General features: G+C 32.1%; 1 protein-coding gene across 1 annotated transcript in view; it reads left to right on the top strand.

Moving 5' to 3' along the window:
- The window catches only part of LOC106606276 (NLR family CARD domain-containing protein 3-like), a 30,298-nt gene extending 26,041 nt beyond the window's left edge, over positions 1-4,257 (top strand). The window contains exon 11 of the mRNA XM_082976301.1: positions 104-4,257. Within this exon, the coding sequence (XP_082832427.1) occupies positions 104-495 (392 nt within the window). The 3' untranslated portion in view covers positions 496-4,257. The remainder of the gene's footprint in view (positions 1-103) is intronic.
- The last annotated feature ends 10,267 nt before the right edge of the window (positions 4,258-14,524 follow it).

Here is a 14,524-nt window from a genome sequence, read left to right as displayed (position 1 = left end):
AAGTGTGTTTTATAATATATAACATATGATCATTTTTACAAGTCTCAAGTTACCTTAACTTCTCCTTTTGATTTCTAATATTGTGTCTGGTTTCATTCATCAGATGTCTGTGATCTCACACTGGACCCAAACACAGTAAACAGACTCCTCTCTCTGTCTGAGGAGAACAGAAAGGTGACATGTAGGAGAGAGGATCAGCCGTATCCTGATCACCCAGAGAGATTTGACTACAGGAAGCAGGTGCTGTGTAGTGAGGGTCTGACTGGATGCTGTTACTGGGAGGTAGAGTGGAGTGGGAGAAGGACTGGTATAGGAGTGACATATAAAGGAATCAGCAGGAGAGGAGAGGGTGAGGACAGTCTGATTGGATGGAATGAAAAGTCCTGGAGTCTGGTCTGCTCTGACAACCTTTACACGGCCTGGCACAATAATAATCCCACTACCATAGACGTCCCCTCCTCCAGATCCCACAGAGTAGGAGTGTATCTGGACTGACCAGCCGGCACTCTGTCCTTCTACAGAGTCTCCTCTGACACACTGACCCACCTGTACACATTCTCCTCCACATTCACTGAGCCCCTCTATCCAGGGTTTCTGGTTTATGACTCCTCAGTGTCCCTGTGTCAGGAGGTCTTTGTGTCAAACACAACATGGACCTGCTGACGTCATCTGAGCGCGACTTATGTTTGTTGTTGGACGCTGTTGGAAGCTGAAAGCTGAACGAGAAGTTTATTGTTTTTGTAAAGCTGACCGTGTTTTTATATACTTTTATTTTATGATGGATCCTGCGGCTCTGCTGGGCTTTATATGCTGTTAGTGCTGCTGTCTGTCCCGGGATCCTGCGGCTCTGCTGGGCTTCATATGCTGTTAGTGCTGCTGTCTGTCCCGGGATCCTGCGGCTCTGCTGGGCTTTATATGCTGTTAGTGCTGCTGTCTGTCCCGGGATCCTGCGGCTCTGCTGGGCTTTATATGCTGTTAGTGCTGCTGTCTGTCCCGGGATCCTGCAGCACTGTTGGGTTAGTTGCTGTGAGCGCTGCTGTCTGTCCCGGGATCCTGCAGCACTGTTGGGCTAGTTGCTGTGAGCGCTGCTGTCTGTCCCGGGATCCTGCAGCACTGTTGGGTTAGTTGCTGTGAGCGCTGCTGTCTGTCCCGGGATCCTGCAGCACTGTTGGGTTAGTTGCTGTGAGCGCTGCTGTCTGTCCCGGGATCCTGCAGCACTGTTGGGTTAGTTGCTGTGAGCGCTGCTGTCTGTCCCGGGATCCTGCAGCACTGTTGGGTTAGTTGCTGTGAGCACTGCTGTCTGTCCCGGGTATTGTAATGTTTTTAAAATTGTATAAACTGCCTTAATTTTGCTGGACCCCAGGAAGAAGAGATGTTGCTTTGGCAGCAGCTAATGGGGATCCACAATAAATACAAATACAAAATAAAAATACATGATGTTTTACTCTAATCAGGGTCATGTTCAGTAAGACACACTGGAGCAACAATGTAGAATATCTCTCTAGTCATGTTCAGTAAGACACACTGGGGCAACAATGTAGAATATCTCTCTAGTCGTGTTCAGTAAGACACACTGGAGCAACAATGTAGAATATCTCTCTAGTCATGTTCAGTAAGACACACTGGAGCAACAATGTAGAATATCTCTCTAGTCGTGTTCAGTAAGACACACTGGAGCAACAATGTAGAATATCTCTCTAGTCGTGTTCAGTAAGACACACTGGAGCAACAATGTAGAATATCTCTCTAGTCGTGTTCAGTAAGACACACTGGAGCAACAATGTAGAATATCTCTCTAGTCATGTTCAGTAAGACACACTGGAGCAACAATGTAGAATATCTCTCTAGTCATGTTCAGTAAGACACACTGGAGCAACAATGTAGAATATCTCTCTAGTCATGTTCAGTAAGACAGACTGGAGCAACAATGTAGAATATCACTCTAGTCATGTTCAGTAAGACACACTGGAGCAACAATGTAGAATATCTCTCTAGTCATGTTCAGTAAGACAAGCTGGAGCAACAATGTAGAATATCTCTCTAGTCATGTTCAGTAAGACAGACTGGAGCAACAATGTAGAATATCTCTCTAGTCATGTTCAGTAAGACACACTGGAGCAACAATGTAGAATATCTCTCTAGTCATGTTCAGTAAGACACACTGGAGCAACAATGTAGAATATCTCTCTAGTCATGTTCAGTAAGACAGACTGGAGCAACAATGTAGAATATCTCTCTAGTCATGTTCAGTAAGACACACTGGAGCAACAATGTAGAATATCTCTCTAGTCATGTTCAGTAAGACACACTGGAGCAACAATGTAGAATATCTCTCTAGTCGTGTTCAGTAAGACAGACTGGAGCAACAATGTAGAATATCTCTCTAGTCATGTTCAGTAAGACACACTGGAGCAACAATGTAGAATATCTCTCTAGTCGTGTTCAGTAAGACAGACTGGAGCAACAATGTAGAATATCTCTCTAGTCATGTTCAGTAAGACAGACTGGAGCAACAATGTAGAATATCTCTCTAGTCATGTTCAGTAAGACACACTGGAGCAACAATGTAGAATATCTCTCTAGTCATGTTCAGTAAGACACACTGGAGCAACAATGTAGAATATCTCTCTAGTCATGTTCAGTAAGACAAGCTGGAGCAACAATGTAGAATATCTCTCTAGTCGTGTTCAGTAAGACACACTGGAGCAACAATGTAGAATATCTCTCTAGTCATGTTCAGTAAGACAAGCTGGAGCAACAATGTAGAATATCTCTCTAGTCGTGTTCAGTAAGACACACTGGAGCAACAATGTAGAATATCTCTCTAGTCATGTTCAGTAAGACACATTGGAGCAACAATGTAGAATATCTCTCTAGTCATGTTCAGTAAGACACACTGGAGCAACAATGTAGAATATCTCTCTAGTCATGTTCAGTAAGACAGACTGGAGCAACAATGTAGAATATCTCTCTAGTCATGTTCAGTAAGACACACTGGAGTAACAATGTAGAATATCTCTCTAGTCATGTTCAGTAAGACACACTGGAGCAACAATGTAGAATATCTCTCTAGTCGTGTTCAGTAAGACACACTGGAGCAACAATGTAGAATATCTCTCTAGTCATGTTCAGTAAGACAGACTGGAGCAACAATGTAGAATATCTCTCTAGTCATGTTCAGTAAGACACACTGGAGCAACAATGTAGAATATCTCTCTAGTCATGTTCAGTAAGACACACTGGAGCAACAATGTAGAATATCTCTCTAGTCATGTTCAGTAAGACAAGCTGGAGCAACAATGTAGAATATCTCTCTAGTCGTGTTCAGTAAGACACACTGGAGCAACAATGTAGAATATCTCTCTAGTCATGTTCAGTAAGACAAGCTGGAGCAACAATGTAGAATATCTCTCTAGTCGTGTTCAGTAAGACACACTGGAGCAACAATGTAGAATATCTCTCTAGTCATGTTCAGTAAGACACATTGGAGCAACAATGTAGAATATCTCTCTAGTCATGTTCAGTAAGACACACTGGAGCAACAATGTAGAATATCTCTCTAGTCATGTTCAGTAAGACACACTGGAGCAACAATGTAGAATATCTCTCTAGTCATGTTCAGTAAGACAAGCTGGAGCAACAATGTAGAATATCTCTCTAGTCGTGTTCAGTAAGACACACTGGAGCAACAATGTAGAATATCTCTCTAGTCATGTTCAGTAAGACAAGCTGGAGCAACAATGTAGAATATCTCTCTAGTCGTGTTCAGTAAGACACACTGGAGCAACAATGTAGAATATCTCTCTAGTCATGTTCAGTAAGACACACAGGGGCAACAATGTAGAATATCTCTCTAGTCATGTTCAGTAAGACACACTGGAGCAACAATGTAGAATATCTCTCTAGTCATGTTCAGTAAGACACACAGGGGCAACAATGTAGAATATCTCTCTAGTGTGTAAACATATGATTGTAAATATTCATGAATACACACCATTGAAGTTGACAGATATTGTCAACTAGAGTCATTTATTAATAGAATGAATCACCACACTGTCTTGTAAAACCTGGTTTCATTTACAAATCACTGATCTTGTTGTTATTGGGCTTCTTGGTGTTTGTAAATATTGTCTGTAAATTGTTTATTTGTCAAATTCTTGATACAACAATCTTGTTTCTGTATGAACTCAATTCCACTGAATGAAATGTACATGTGACAGATGTGACTAATAAAAGTTAATCAACCAGATGAAAGAAGAAAGGTGTAAATGTTTTAATATTGATCAGAATATGACAGTACAGTAAATGGAGTACAGTAATAGGGGTTGTGTTCAGTATATAAAAATGGGACTTATTCAGTTAAAGTACATTTTTATCACCACACACACACAGACCTTAACTGTGTAAAATGTCAACTTCAATGGGGTCGTAGCTGTATCTTAGTAATGTGTTTTTAGTGAATCTCCTTTCTCTAACATCTCTGGTACAACACCCTCTGTGGGATCAGAAACAGCAAGGGGAGATGGAAAGAGATACAGTGATGTGATTTCCTCTTTTGTACAGGTATTCCTTTTAAGGCTGCTACGTTACTGGTTGTCTACAATGACGACTCCTGTGGAAATATATACACGCTTGTTACGTTGCAGCATCAGGAAGTGATACTGTGCATTCAGTGTTAACATTATAATATCCACTATTCTGTCATTATAATATCCACTACATTATAATATCCACTATTCTGTCATTATACTATCCACTATTCTGTCATTATAATATCAACTATTCTGACAACATAATATTCACTACATTATAAAATCCACTATTCTGTTGTTATAATATCCACTATTCTGTCATTATAATATCCACTATTCTGTCATTATAATATCTACTATTCTGTCATTATAATATCTACTATTCTGTCGTTATAATATCCACTATTCTGTCATTATAATATCCACTACATTATAATATCTACTATTCTGTCATTATAATATCTACTATTCTGTCATTATAATATCCACTATTCTGTCATTATAATATCCACTACATTATAATATCCACTATTCTGTCATTATAATATCCACTATTCTGTCATTATAATATCCACTATTCTGTCATTATAATATCCACTACATTATAATATCCACTATTCTGTCATTATAATATCAACTATTCTGACAACATAATATTCCCTACATTATAAAATCCACTATTCTGTTGTTATAATATCCACTATTCTGTCATTATAATATCTACTATTCTGTCATTATAATATCTACTATTCTGTCATTATAATATCCACTATTCTGTCATTATAATATCCACTACATTATAATATCCACTATTCTGTCATTATAATATCCACTATTCTGTCATTATAATATCAACTATTCTGACAACATAATATTCACTACATTATAAAATCCACTATTCTGTTGTTATAATATCCACTATTCTGTCATTATAATATCCACTATTCTGTCATTATAATATCTACTATTCTGTCATTATAATATCTACTATTCAGTCATTATAATATCCACTATTCTGTCATTATAATATCCACTACATTATAATATCCCCTATTCTGTCATTATACTATCCACTATTCTGTCATTATAATATCAACTATTCTGACAACATAATATTCACTACATTATAAAATCCACTATTCTGTTGTTATAATATCCACTATTCTGTCATTATAATATCCACTATTCTGTCATTATAATATCTACTATTCTGTCATTATAATATCTACTATTCTGTCATTATAATATCCACTACATTATAATATCCACTATTCTGACAACATAATATTCACTACATTATAATATCCACTATTCTGTCATTATAATATCCACTATTCTGTCATTATAATATCCACTATTCTGTCATTATAATATCTACTATTCTGTCATTATAATATCCACTATTCTGTCATTATAATATCTACTATTCTGTCATTATAATATCCACAATTATGTCATTATAATATCCACTATTCTGTCATTATAATATCCACTATTATGTCATTATAATATCCACTACATTATAATATCCACTATTCTGTCATTATAATATCCACAATTCTGGCATTATAATATCCACTATTATGTTAATATAATATACACTATACTAACATTATAATATCCACTATTATGTTAATATAATATACACTATACTAACATTATAATATCCACTATTCTGTTATTATAATATCCACTATCTGTCATTCTAATATCCACTATTCTGTTATTGTAATAACCACTAAATTATAATATCCACTAAATTGTAATATCCACTATTCTATCATTATAATATCCACTATTCTGTCATTATAATATCCACTATTCTGACATTATAATATCCACTATTCTATCATTATAATATCCACTATTCTGACATTATAATATCCACTACATTATAATATCCACTATTCTGTCTTTATAATATCCACTATTCTGTCATTATAATATCCACTGTTCTGTCATTATAATATCCACTATTCTGTCATTATAATATCCACTGTTCTGTCATTATAATATCCACTACATTATAATATCCACTATTCTGTCTTTATAATATCCACTATTCTGTCATTATAATATCAACTATTCTGTCATTATAATATCCACTATTCTGTCATTATAATATCCACTATTCTGACATTTTAATATCCACTATTCTGACATTATAATATCCACTACATTATAATATCCACTGTTCTGTCATTATAATATCCGCTATTCTCTCATTATAATATCCACTACATTATAATATCCACTATTCTATCATTATAATATCCACTATTCTGTCATTATAATATCCACTATTCTGACATTATAATATCCACTATTCTGACATTATAATATCCACTATTCTATCATTATAATATCCACTATTCTGACATTCTAATATCCACTACTCTGTCATTATAATATCCACTATTCTGTCATTATAATATCCACTATTCTGTCATTATAATATCCACTATTCTGTCATTATAATATCCACTATTCTGTCATTATAATATCCACTATTCTGACATTATAATATCCACTATTCTGTCATTATAATATCCACTATTCTATCATTATAATATCCACTATTCTGACATTCTAATATCCACTACTCTGTCATTATAATATCCACTATTCTGTCATTATAATATCCACTATTCTGTCATTATAATATCCACTACATTATAATATCCACTATTCTCTCATTATAATATCCACTATTCTGTCATTATAATATCCACTATTCTGTCATTATAATATCCACTATTCTGACATTATAATATCCACTATTCTGTCATTATAATATCCACTATTCTGTCATTATAATATCCACTATTCTGTCATTATAATATCCACTACATTATAATATCCACTGTTCTGTCATTATAATATCCACTATTCTGTCATTATAATATCCACTACATTATAATATCCACTATTCTATCATTATAATATCCACTATTCTGTCATTATAATATCCACTATTCTGACATTATAATATCCACTAATCTGACATTATAATATCCACTATTCTATCATTATAATATCCACTATTCTGACATTATAATATCCACTACATTATAATATCCACTATTCTGTCATTATAATATCCACTATTCTGTCATTATAATATCCACTATTCTGTCATTATAATATCCACTATTCTGTCATTATAATATCCACTGTTCTGTCATTATAATATCCACTACATTATAATATGCACTATTCTGTCATTATAATATCCACTATTCTGTCATTATAATATCCACTATTCTGACATTATAATATCCACTATTCTATCATTATAATATCCACTGTTCTGTCATTATAATATCCACTACATTATAATATCCACTATTCTGCCATTATAATATCCACTGTTCTGTCATTATAATATCCACTATTCTGACATTATAATATCCACTACATTATAATATCCACTATTCTGTCATTATAATATCCACTATTCAGTCATTATAATATCCACTATTCTGTCATTATAATATCCACTATTCTGTCATTATAATATCCACTACATTATAATATGCACTATTCTGTCATTATAATATCCACTATTCTGTCATTATAATATCCACTATTCTGACATTTTAATATCCACTATTCTGACATTATAATATCCACTATTCTATCATTATAATATCCACTGTTCTGTCATTATAATATCCACTACATTATAATATCCACTATTCTGCCATTATAATATCCACTGTTCTGTCATTATAATATCTACTATTCTGTCATTATAATATCAACTATTCTGACAACATAATATTCACTACATTATAAAATTCACTATTCTGTTGTTATAATATCCACTATTCTGTCATTATAATATCCACTATTCTGTCATTATAATATCTACTATTCTGTCATTATAATATCTACTATTCTGTCATTATAATATCCACTATTCTGTCATTATAATATCCACTACATTATAATATCCACTATTCTGTCATTATACTATCCACTATTCTGTCATTATAATATCCACTATTCTGTCATTATAATATCCACTATTCTGTCATTATAATATCCACTACATTATAATATCCACTGTTCTGTCATTATAATATCCACTATTCTGTCATTATAATATCCACTACATTATAATATCCACTATTCTATCATTATAATATCCACTATTCTGTCATTATAATATCCACTATTCTGACATTATAATATCCACTAATCTGACATTATAATATCCACTATTCTATCATTATAATATCCACTATTCTGACATTATAATATCCACTACATTATAATATCCACTATTCTGTCATTATAATATCCACTATTCTGTCATTATAATATCCACTATTCTGTCATTATAATATCCACTATTCTGTCATTATAATATCCACTGTTCTGTCATTATAATATCCACTACATTATAATATGCACTATTCTGTCATTATAATATCCACTATTCTGTCATTATAATATCCACTATTCTGACATTATAATATCCACTATTCTATCATTATAATATCCACTGTTCTGTCATTATAATATCCACTACATTATAATATCCACTATTCTGCCATTATAATATCCACTGTTCTGTCATTATAATATCCACTATTCTGACATTATAATATCCACTACATTATAATATCCACTATTCTGTCATTATAATATCCACTATTCAGTCATTATAATATCCACTATTCTGTCATTATAATATCCACTATTCTGTCATTATAATATCCACTACATTATAATATGCACTATTCTGTCATTATAATATCCACTATTCTGTCATTATAATATCCACTATTCTGACATTTTAATATCCACTATTCTGACATTATAATATCCACTATTCTATCATTATAATATCCACTGTTCTGTCATTATAATATCCACTACATTATAATATCCACTATTCTGCCATTATAATATCCACTGTTCTGTCATTATAATATCTACTATTCTGTCATTATAATATCAACTATTCTGACAACATAATATTCACTACATTATAAAATTCACTATTCTGTTGTTATAATATCCACTATTCTGTCATTATAATATCCACTATTCTGTCATTATAATATCTACTATTCTGTCATTATAATATCTACTATTCTGTCATTATAATATCCACTATTCTGTCATTATAATATCCACTACATTATAATATCCACTATTCTGTCATTATACTATCCACTATTCTGTCATTATAATATCAACTATTCTGACAACATAATATTCACTACATTATAAAATCCACTATTCTGTTGTTATAATATCCACTATTCTGTCATTATAATATCCACTATTCTGTCATTATAATATCTACTATTCTGTCATTATAATATCCACTATTCTGCCATTATAATATCCACTATTCTGTCATTATAATATCTACTATTCTGTCATTATAATATCTACTATTCTGTCATTATAATATCCACTACATTATAATATCCACTATTCTGACAACATAATATTCACTACATTATAAAATCCACTATTCTGTTGTTATAATATCCACTATTCTGTCATTATAATATCCACTATTCTGTCATTATAATATCCACTATTCTGTCATTATAATATCTACTATTCTGTCATTATAATATCCACAATTATGTCATTGTAATATCCACTACATTATAATATCCACTATTCTGTCATTATAATATCCACAATTCTGGCATTATAATATCCACTATTATGTTAATATAATATACACTATACTAACATTATAATATCCACTATTCTGTTATTATAATATCCACTATCTGTCATTCTAATATCCACTATTCTGTTATTGTAATAACCACTAAATTATAATATCCACTAAATTGTAATATCCACTATTCTATCATTATAATATCCACTATTCTGTCATTATAATATCCACTATTCTGACATTATAATATCCACTATTCTGACATTATAATATCCACTATTCTATCATTATAATATCCACTATTCTGACATTATAATATCCACTACATTATAATATCCACTATTCTGTCTTTATAATATCCACTATTCTGTCATTATAATATCCACTCTTCTGTCATTATAATATCCACTATTCTGTCATTATAATATCCACTGTTCTGTCATTATAATATCCACTACATTATAATATCCACTATTCTGTCTTTATAATATCCACTATTCTGTCATTATAATATCCACTATTCTGTCATTATAATATCCACTATTCTGTCATTATAATATCCACTATTCTGACATTTTAATATCCACTATTCTGACATTATAATATCCACTACATTATAATATCCACTGTTCTGTCATTATAATATCCACTATTCTCTCATTATAATATCCACTACATTATAATATCCACTATTCTATCATTATAATATCCACTATTCTGTCATTATAATATCCACTATTCTGACATTATAATATCCACTATTCTGACATTATAATATCCACTATTCTATCATTATAATATCCACTATTCTGACATTCTAATATCCACTACATTATAATATCCACTATTCTGTCATTATAATATCCACTATTCTGTCATTATAATATCCACTATTCTGTCATTATAATATCCACTACATTATAATATCCACTGTTCTGTCATTATAATATCCACTATTGTGTCATTATAATATCCACTACATTATAATATCCACTATTCTATCATTATAATATCCACTATTCTGTCATTATAATATCCACTATTCTGACATTATAATATCCACTAATCTGACATTATAATATCCACTATTCTGTCATTATAATATCCACTATTCTGACATTATAATATCCACTACATTATAATATCCACTATTCTGTCATTATAATATCCACTATTCAGTCATTATAATATCCACTATTCTGTCATTATAATATCCACTGTTCTGTCATTATAATATCCACTACATTATAATATGCACTATTCTGTCATTATAATATCCACTATTCTGTCATTATAATATCCACTATTCTGACATTTTAATATCCACTATTCTGACATTATAATATCCACTATTCTATCATTATAATATCCACTGTTCTGTCATTATAATATCCACTACATTATAATATCCACTATTCTATCATTATAATATCCACTATTCTGTCATTATAATATCCACTATTCTGACATTATAATATCCACTAATCTGACATTATAATATCCACTATTCTGTCATTATAATATCCACTATTCTGACATTATAATATCCACTACATTATAATATCCACTATTCTGTCATTATAATATCCACTATTCAGTCATTATAATATCCACTATTCTGTCATTATAATATCCACTGTTCTGTCATTATAATATCCACTACATTATAATATGCACTATTCTGTCATTATAATATCCACTATTCTGTCATTATAATATCCACTATTCTGACATTTTAATATCCACTATTCTGACATTATAATATCCACTATTCTATCATTATAATATCCACTGTTCTGTCATTATAATATCCACTACATTATAATATCCACTATTCTGCCATTATAATATCCACTGTTCTGTCATTATAATATCCACTATTCTGTCATTATACTATCTACTATTCTGTCATTACAATATCCACTACATTATAATATCCACTGTTCTGTCATTATAATATCCACTACATTATAATATCCACTATTCTGTCATTATAATATCCACTATTCTGTCATTATAATATCCACTACATTATAATATCCACTGTTCTGTCATTATAATATCCACTACATTATAATATCCACTGTTCTGTCATTATAATATCCACTACATTATAATATCCACTATTCTGTCATTATAATATCCACTATTCTGTCATTATAATATCCACTACATTATAATATCCACTGTTCTGTCATTATAATATCCACTACATTATAATATCCACTATTCTGTCATTATAATATCCACTATTCTGTATTTTTTTATCCTCTATTCTGTCATTATAATGTCCACTATTCTGCCATTATAATATCCACTATTCTGTCTTTATAATATCCACTATTCTGTAATTATAATATCCACTGTTCTGTCATTATAATATGCACTACATTATAATATCCACTATTCTGCCATTATAATATCCACTATTCTGTCATTATAATATCCACTATTCGGTCATTATAATATCCACTACATTATAATATCCACTATTCTGCCATTATAATATCCACTGTTCTGTCATTATAATATCCACTATTCTGTCATTATAACATTTACTATTCTGTCATTATAATATCCACTATTCTGTAATTATAATATCCACTATTCTGTCATTATAATATCCACTATTCTGCCATTATAATATCCACTATTCTGTCATTATAATATCCACTATTCTGTCATTATAATATCCACTATTCTGCCATTATAATATCCACTATTCTGCCATTATAATATCCACTATTCTGTCATTATAATATCCACTATTCTGTCATTATAATATCCACCACATTATAATATCCACTATTTTTCCATTATAATATCCACTATTCTGTCATTATATCTACTATTCTGTCATCATAATATCCACAACAGCATACAAACGTACCTTCACTTTCATAATATTAGCAAATGACATGGCTTGTTCCACGACATTAGTCCCTTTTGGGTAGTGAAACTTGGTGAAAAAAAACAGTTTGATTTCACCTAATTTTTACATTCTGTCATGAAGAGTACATATTCAACTTAATAAGCATGTTTTTCCATCTCAAGAGGTTAAATAAAATAAAAAATCCATTGTGCCTATTAAGTGCCAAATAAAGTAAAATGGTTAACCATAACAGGGTTAACGATTCCATGTCATAAATCCATCCGGCACAGTGGACGCGTCATAATACCCATAAAATGGTTCCAATGGTTTTTACGCCATTCATTTTTCACATTGTGAATTTGGCAATTTTTTAAAATTAATTGTGTGTTTGGTGTAGGCTTACCTTGGCGTGATGTTTTGATAGCCATGTAATTCTCTCTTGGATAAGGTGAGCTTTAGCAACATATTCACCTCAATTTACTCTAATAAATTCGTTATGATAATTACTGTTAAAAGTTACCTTGTAGGAGAGAGATTTGTGTGGTTATCAAAACATCACGCCAGGGTAAGCCTACATGAATCACGGACCTCAAAAGTAGTTCTGAAATCCCAGATGGAAAAATGAATGGTGAAAAAACTATTGGAACCATTTCCGTGTTTTATGATTCATACTGTGGTACTCAATGGAAGCTTTTTATGAGCAACAAGGTGGGCCAATTAAATGCGAAAAATCTATCTATGGGTAACAGGGTTGACGTGTTATGCTCGACCCACTCAGTTTTCCACCACAAAACACCAGAACATGTCCAGAAAGAGTGCAACCAGCTCACCTGCTTTTACACTAGGATATGAATATTAAAGGTTATTTTGAAAAAAATAACATCTAAATAATTATCACCACATGTTAAAACTGGAGTTCAGGTCACGTAACAGGGTTCACCTTAAAATGAGGTACAGATTGTTGTTTTTTACATTAAAATGAATCACTAATCACATGAAATAAATAATAATCTTCAGCAATGGTTTTGTTAAAACAACAAAATAAACAAAGGCTTTACAATCATGGTGAAAACTTGTTGGGGTTAGGGGTGGGTTAAAATCTTCCAGAGTAAACCGAGAGAATTTTGCCACTTTCACTCATTCTATTGGGTCTCTTTGTTCAAAGACAGGGCAGGGAAGTGAACCCAGGTCCCTGGCGAGAAAGGAAAACACCCTACAGGGTTATAGGGTTAACCCACATGGTGGGAAAGGCGTGTCCCCATGGTTCGACTACTCAGTCCTTCACACGTCCGGGCCATGCAATCTGATGGCCTCCCACTTCTGACACCAATGTAGCGAACGGCAGGGAAGCGAAGCAGGGTCTCTGGCTAAAAAAGCAAACTCCCTACGCAGCAGGCCATTAGGGTAATTCTTGACTAAGCAAATACAACTCTGCCTCTTCCAGATAGGATAACTGTCAGAAAG

This window comes from Salmo salar, chromosome 06 (assembly GCF_965601325.2).
Source record: "Salmo salar chromosome 06, fSalSal1, whole genome shotgun sequence".
In the NCBI taxonomy this organism is placed as follows: Eukaryota; Metazoa; Chordata; class Actinopteri; order Salmoniformes; family Salmonidae; genus Salmo; species Salmo salar.
Note: the sequence above shows the minus strand (reverse complement) of the source record. Positions and strands in the feature narration are given on the sequence as shown.